Source organism: Nanorana parkeri, unplaced genomic scaffold (genome assembly GCF_000935625.1).
Source record: "Nanorana parkeri isolate BGI_ZX_2015 unplaced genomic scaffold, ASM93562v1 scaffold1814, whole genome shotgun sequence".
Taxonomy (NCBI): domain Eukaryota; kingdom Metazoa; phylum Chordata; class Amphibia; order Anura; family Dicroglossidae; genus Nanorana; species Nanorana parkeri.
The window spans coordinates 114,130-121,538 of record NW_017308082.1 but is presented as its reverse complement, the minus strand read 5'-3'; the positions used below and the strand labels follow the sequence as shown (position 1 = coordinate 121,538).

At 42.9% G+C, this 7,409-nt stretch overlaps 1 protein-coding gene across 1 annotated transcript in view; it reads left to right on the top strand.

The window, feature by feature from the left end:
* GRAMD3 (GRAM domain containing 3) overlaps positions 1–7,409 on the top strand; it is a 96,063-nt gene that overhangs the window by 76,153 nt on the left and 12,501 nt on the right. Inside the window, exons 2-3 of the mRNA XM_018571711.1 lie at positions 4,704–4,820; positions 6,801–6,882. Coding sequence (XP_018427213.1) covers positions 4,704–4,820; positions 6,801–6,882 — 199 coding nt within the window. The remainder of the gene's footprint in view (positions 1–4,703; positions 4,821–6,800; positions 6,883–7,409) is intronic.

The following is a 7,409-nucleotide window of genomic DNA, read 5'->3' as shown; positions in this document are numbered from 1 at the left end:
ATTTCTGCGTCAGGAACTTGCGTTTTCCTGCAGCAGAAATCCCTGAATTGGCGTTTACAGGTGGCAGCTGTCACCTAAGTTAATGATCAGGTGACAGCAGTTGCATGTAAACGCCTGCACACCGCATGTAATGATGCGTGATATGATTACATTCGGTTAGGAATCACTCTCCCTGGACGCAATGATTGTGCATTCAGGGAGAGTGTTTTCTAACCGCATGTAATATCACATTCCATTACATGTGGTGGGCAGGCGTTTACATGCAGCTGCTGTCACCTGATCATTAACTTGAATAGGTGACAGCTGCCACTTGTAAGTGCCAGATTAGGGATTCCTGATGCAGTAAAACGCAAGTTTCTGATGCAGGAATCGCAACAAAACCTACAGATATAAAAGGGGCCTTATTGTGTGTATATTGGTGTCTGTAGTACCAAACCAGATATAGATATATTTTAAAGTATGAAATTTGGCAAGGGGCCCCTGAGACGGAAGAGGCGGGGGGTGAAGACAGAGCTCCAGTCGGGCGGCGAAGATAACAAGGAGGCCGTGTCGGACGCCAAGGATGAGGAGGCGGGGTTCCAAAGAGGTCAGGCCGTGCAAGGTAAGAGGACTATGCTGGCAGAGCCCAGCATAGATTCTGCACAGCCCACCAAAGAGTCTCAGGTGGGCTGTGCAATACCCTTTGGTGGGCTCTTCAGGATCCGTAGGGGGATCTGCAGTCTGCAAAGCCCACCACAGATCCTGCACAACACCCCTGAGATCCTGCAGGGTCTCAGAGCGGCTTTGCTGGGTCTCAGGGGGGCTGTGCAGGATCTATAGGGGGATCTGCAGCCTGCAAAGCCCACCACAGATCCTGCACGACCCCCCTGAGATGCTGCGGACTGCGGGGTCTCTGCAGGATCTGTGGGGGTCTTTGCAGGATTTATAGGGAGCTCTGCAGCCTGCAAAGCCCACCACCACAGATCCTGCACAACCACCCTGAGATGCTGCATGATCTGTGTGGGGCTTTATCGGGTCTTGGGGGCTTTGCAGGATCTTTGGGGGGCTTTGCCGGGTCTCTGGTTTGCAGGATTCATAGCGGGCTCTGCAGCCTGCAAAGCCCCCCGCAGATCCTGCAGGATCTGCGGGGGGCTTTGCTGGGTCCCAAGGGGGCTTTGCAGGATCTGTGGTGAGCTCTGCGCGGTCTATGGTGGGCTGTGCAGGATTTGTGGTGGGCTCTGCGGGGGCTCAGGTGGGCTTGGCAGCCTGAGACCCTTCACAGCCCCCCTGAGACCCTGCAGAGCCCACCACATATAATGTAGAGCCCACCACAGACCCTGCAAAGCTTACCTGAGTCCACAGCCGGGTGGGGTAAATTTAGTGTGTGTGGGGGGCGCCCGAGTTTTGTCTTGCCTAGGGCAGCCCCAAACCTAAATACACCACTGTATATATCTTATCAGGGCTGGTCAAATCCCAGGGAGCCAATTGGCCAATGCTCAAAGAATTAGAGCGGTGCGCATGTGTGTGGCGTGTGTGTCATGGTCCTTGAATAAAGTATTGTGTTATTTACTAAAGCACACAGTGTCCCTGCAGATGTTTTTTTTTTTTTGTTGAAGTGAGAACATATAGTGTGGATATTATTGTGAGTGTAAAGCACACCTGACTGCCTTGGCTATATTGTAATGTACTAGATGTAATATTCTTGTAAAGGTTCTGAGTTGAGTGCCTCATGGGTTCAGTCTGTACTCTGCCCTACCTCTGTGTGCCGGATGGCATTTTTGTCAGGTGATTTGCAAACACGTGAGGTTATTGGGGAAAAAAAAAGCATTTGGATCTTGTGAGTAATGTACTGTAAGGCAACTTCCTCTTATGTCATCTCTTGTGGATATAGCAGACATCAGGTATTTCATTGCTGCAGTTCTGTAAGGTGAGCCAAGCTAAAGGTAAGGCAGCTGCTGCTTCATGCATTCTGGTGATCTTCTTTGTATCCAGCAAGCACAGACAGGGAACTCTTTTATTGTAAAGTGAAGGCAACGCTAAGCTTCTTGGCTATGAAGTTCTTAGATGTATGACGCTTTTTGTTTAAATTTTTTTTCCCCACTATTTGTTCCCGACTAGACGGTACATAGTGTTAGGTGAATGTAAGCCTGTATAGCCTCTGTGCTTGGAAGTTAAAGCAAAAAAAAAATCTGTATCTATAGTGCAGGTTTACAGGCATTAACAATTTCCATATTAATGTTTTTATAATGGGTGTCATATTTGTTGGTTCTTTACTTGAGAACAAGTGTTGTAGGGTTGGTTTTAGATTGTTTTTATTTTAAGCTAGTGATGTAACAAAGTCATTGGTTGTAGTGTAGGTGAAAAAAAGAGCTTCTGAAAGCTGGTAAATTTGTACTTTAGGTGTACAGCTGTTCTGCGGAGCAGATCAACCATCCATACTTGCAACCTCCGCTCTCCATGCTGCAAATGTGGTGCAATTGTAATGGACTGCCCCCAACACCCGGTGGGTACATGCCTAATGTCAAACTTTAAGAGTTTTCTGTTGCCTGCAGTTTTTTGTTTTGCCCACAGGTTTGCATTGCATCAGCACTTAAGTCCTTGTAGACGTTCTATAAACTGTAAATGTATGCAGATTCTAAGTTATGGTGGTAATACAACGCAAGGCTTCTATTCATGCTGCTAATGCTAAGGTTCAATTTCAAAGATAAGATCAAAGAACTCTATACTATGGATAAGGGTTTGATGGTGTTGGTGTTCAGATGGGATATGCATACCGTAACATATGCTTGTCAGTTAACCAACTCCAGTCCTTGGGCCAGAGGTCCTTAAACAAGTGTTTAGGATTTTTGAGAATCGGCAAGTACTGTTTGGGTTGCTAGATCATATTGCGATGTATGTGGACCTCAAGATTTTGCTACCTGATGAGAAGCAGAACGCAAAATAGGTTTGCCAAAATGTCTTTTGAGATCCTTGTGTGGAAACGGTTTAACTGAACTTTGCATTTTGCTGGTTGCCAATTAAGCCTGCATTGCATTCACACCTGAGCTGGGTGTATGTCAGGCAATTTAGAAGCATGTTTTTGTACGTTGCGTGTGGCTTTTGAATTTTTATATAATTTTTCTTTGGCATGTTGTTCAGGCTCGTCATGGGTAAGCTAGAAACTTTGGAACAGGAGACAGTTGTTGGGTGCAATAAATGCATTATTTGCAATTTTTTTTCAGGCATTCCTATTGAAGTCTCTTGGGGTCAAAACACAGGATTCTGCCCGAAAAGAAGCTGTAGTTTTTCGAGGTACAGGCAACACATTTCTCAGGTGTAAATGGGCACCATTGAAAATAAGCTGCTTTTTAAATGCTTTTGGGGAACAGAACAAAACAGGTTTGAATAGGAGCTAAATCATCTGTTTTAAACGAAGTGCTTGGACAGGCAGCATTTCAGGGTTTTCATACAAAGTTGCATGTCAGCCAAGTCGGTCTGCGTTTGGAGTATTTTGATTACCTGCGGTGTTCAGGCCCAGAATGGTGATGGCAAACAGCCCCAGCGGTGAAATCCTTGATGTCGGTGCTTTTTCTTTAAGGGTAATGCACACGTTACTCCGCATGTACCGTATGCGGGAATGCATACGCGTTTTGACAAGTTTGCAATATGTTTTTTTTATGCATTCCGGTGTTTTAAGCAGGTTCTGGTGCAAAAAAAGCATGCTGCTGTACTTGGCTGTAGAACTGAATGCAATGGTGTGAACTGGCCTCATTGAAATCACTGTGCATGCATCAAAAAAACACGCACCTAAATGGAGATGTGTGAGCAAGCGATCAGGGCTTGTTCACATCATGAGCGGTGACTGGCATTTTTCCAGCAACTGAACAACACGAATCACTGCATGGGCACATGGAAAACAATTGTCTTGTGAATGGGACACAACTGTAATGTGCATTGTGCTGCGACAAAAGCAGACCACACTGCTGTGCAAGGACCTGAATAGAGCATACACTTTGTACACTCCAAATGAAGGAAAATAGGTAAATGGTGTGATGTGCTGAGACATAGCGTCACACCACCCACCAGACCTGCCACACTATACTAGCATGCACATTAAAGCTGAGGGTTTTAGCATGTGGTCCTATGGGAGCAGCATACGTTTAAACCACAAAAGAAATGTCTGTCCTATTTCAGTAGGATTTGCAATCCTTAAGTGTCGGTTTTAATTTTTGTTGCAGTGGAAACATTTCTGACCATAAGGATGCATGTAAGAGTGCTTCCATACTTTAGACCTTACCTTGGTTCTATTTTTGCTTTCCCCCTTTTTTTTTTGCTTTGGGGAGATTTCCCTTCAGAGATGTAACAGGAATTGGGAGGCAATCTCTACCGAATGAGGGGAACTCATTTTTAGACAGTTGGGTCACTAGGAGGTGTCCAAGATTTACCCTTGCCTGCTTGTTCTGGTGACAACTGTACAAATTTGATTTTTTTTTCCACCAACTTTTTTTCTTTGACCCTTTATCACCAGCACAAAGAGTGTGTGCCTTCATAGCAGGGGCATACAGCAATAAAAATCTGACTGGTTTGAAGCCTTCCTTATTCTTTGCAATACAGACTATTGTTTAAATGACATTCTTCAGTCTTGTAAAATTCTCAAGCTGTCACATGGTTAGCATGTCATATGTAACATAGAGTTCCTTGGTCATGTTGGTAATTAGATTGTAATGTCTAATTCGGTTTTGCAGCTCTGAAACGGAGAATGGAGCTGAGGAAAAGAAAGCAGCAAAGCCATATAGTGGCCCCCAAGTCCTGAGCAGCGAGCCTGAACTGATTGAAGTGAGGCAAATACCACCCATAGCCAGGTAAATTACCGCTGCTGCTGGTTTCTTTCAGTTTTTTTTATCTTATGACCTTTTAAATAACTTTTCTTTAGATTTGTTACATATTCCCATTCATATTGTATAAAAAAAAATTGCTGCTTACATTTTAAGTGCTTTATACTTTAAAAAAAACTAGAGCTTCCCCCTATATAATGTAAGGAAGGGGGTTGTGCACATTTTTTCCTCCTTTCTAAGAATATCAAATAAACCCTGTCTGTACTGTGCTGGCAGATTTAATTATCCATTGTAAACTAGATGTGAACACTATCCTAACAAAGGGTTAGACTCGGAAGCATTGTATGTTAATGAGGGGAAGCTAAGTCTGACACTATAGTTCCACTCTCAAACTGCTTAGATTACTTTTGGAATCTGCTTAAAAGGCTTTCACCAAAGAAATATCTAAAAGGGAAGAAATCTATTTTAAAAAAACAATATTTTGGTATGCTGTGTGAATAGGAACCCGTAACAAACATATAGTGGGGTTTTCTCAAATGCAAAAGTGGAAATAGACTTTAAAGGAGAACTATGAGGTGAGTGCTTTTCACTCATCCTCATAGTTCTAGCCGACCTGTGACAATGAAACTGTCACACGTCTGCTCAGTAGATCGGGAAGTGAGCGAACACATACCGGCGTTCGCTCACTTCTCGATCCTGTCGCGGTTCTCTGCCGTGACAGTGGAGGGACTGGATTGGGGTACCCACTGCAAACTCTTGATGAACTGGCTGAAATTTGCAGTGTATGGCCAGATTTATGGTCTGAGGTGAACATCACCATACAGTGGAAATGGTTTGGAGGGTGTAGATTTCCTGCATTTCACACATACTATAAATTGTGTGGGACGAACCTGCGTGATGCACATTCTAAGCATTCTGATTAATGGATTACACATTTGTAGCAGAGATCAGTGACTGAGAAAGGCGTCGTAAACCATTCTGTGTCCTCTTAGTCACTTTTTCTGATGAAAACATTTTCCGCACTTGACATCCCCAGTAAGTTGTATGTGTTTTTGTACGCTTTACTGGCTACATGGAAAAAATACATTGTGCCGGGTTTTTTTTTTTATAGCCGCTCATGGCAGAATGTATTGTTTGCTTTGCTAAAAGCTTCAATATTTAACCTGTTTTAAACATCCATTTCAGCCCTTTGGAACAAACTGAAATTTTTTCCATTTGCTGCAGAATACAATTTAATTAGATGAAAAATTGCATACCCTCTTGGATCTGCAAATCGCAAACATGCACAGTTGTCTTTTCAGCTTTCTCCAGAAGTAAGCACTATTGCACACTTGCATCCACATTCTGCACTGATCTAACGGTAGTATATACTTTCCTCTTTGCACATCTGCACTGTAAAAAAAAAAAAAAAAAATGCTTTTGTCCAGTCACAATGAATAGAATCCCTTTTTTTTTATTGTGTCAAAAAAAAATGAGCACACAAAAATTGGCTTGGGTCTTAAAGTGGCCGATTCTGTCTCTGCAAGATTATCCATTCTTCATTAAATCTTCAACTTTTGGTCTAGGCGACCGATTGACTACCTTCAGTATGCTTGGCTGGCTGATGTCCTTTGTATTCATTATATAACCCTCAAATGTATGCAAGTCATACATGTCTCGATGACTGCTGTTTTCTTGGGCAGGAGCAGGGCTCTTTATTTTGCAGCCATTGTTTGTTGGCTGGAGGCCCTCTGGTCGCTCTAGGTTTTTTGTTTACCAAGTTGAACAGACAGTTTATTTAATCCCTGTCCACGAATCAGAAGCTCAGTACAGGTGTCCTGTGAAAATGATTGTCAATTGTTGGCAAAAAAAATCGAGTCAAGTGACGTCTTCTGCAAATCCACCCCCTCCGGCCCAGCTGTTTTCTGAATTGCTCTCACGTGGACTGTCCAGGTTAATTTGCTGTAACATCAGCTTGTTTATGAAATATTGATAGGCTTACGGATTTGAATGTTTCCTCTGTTAAAGGTCAAAGACGTATGATTCCTCGTTAGCCCTCGACATGAAGAACGATCTGAAACTTGAACGGAAAAAATCTACTTCAAACCAGGTAAGAGGACTCTGCTTTGTTCTGCGAAAGATTCGGCAATGGGCATTTGTTGACACAATGGAAAAAAACGAATGGAAAAGTTGTCTGACGAGCAAATGTTTGCTAATCTTGTTCATGGTTCGTTTTCCTCCTGTCAGACATGTTATGCTGTGTTAAGCTGAGCTTCATCTAATAGGTTTATCCTTTTGGGTCCCCCCTTCCAGTGACTTTTCCTTGCCACTCCTTGCTATACAAACCAGGTGCCATTTCTTTTTTAAAGTCTGACAGGAATGGCCATTAAATAGAAGCTTCATTTTAAATAGTTTTACAGTTTGTTTTAAATAGCATCTTTATGGGGGTTTACGGAAAGCTGCTGAATGAGATTCTTAGCTTGATAGCCATGTGCAATGCAACTGAAAAGGCATGTATTTGTTTGTACTTTCCTGGACTTCTTCTTTTGTGTGCATGTGTTTCGAGAACTCCTGCTTGTATGGCAGACGCTTTTCTAATCGCATACATAAAAAAAAAAAAAAAACTTGATATTTAAA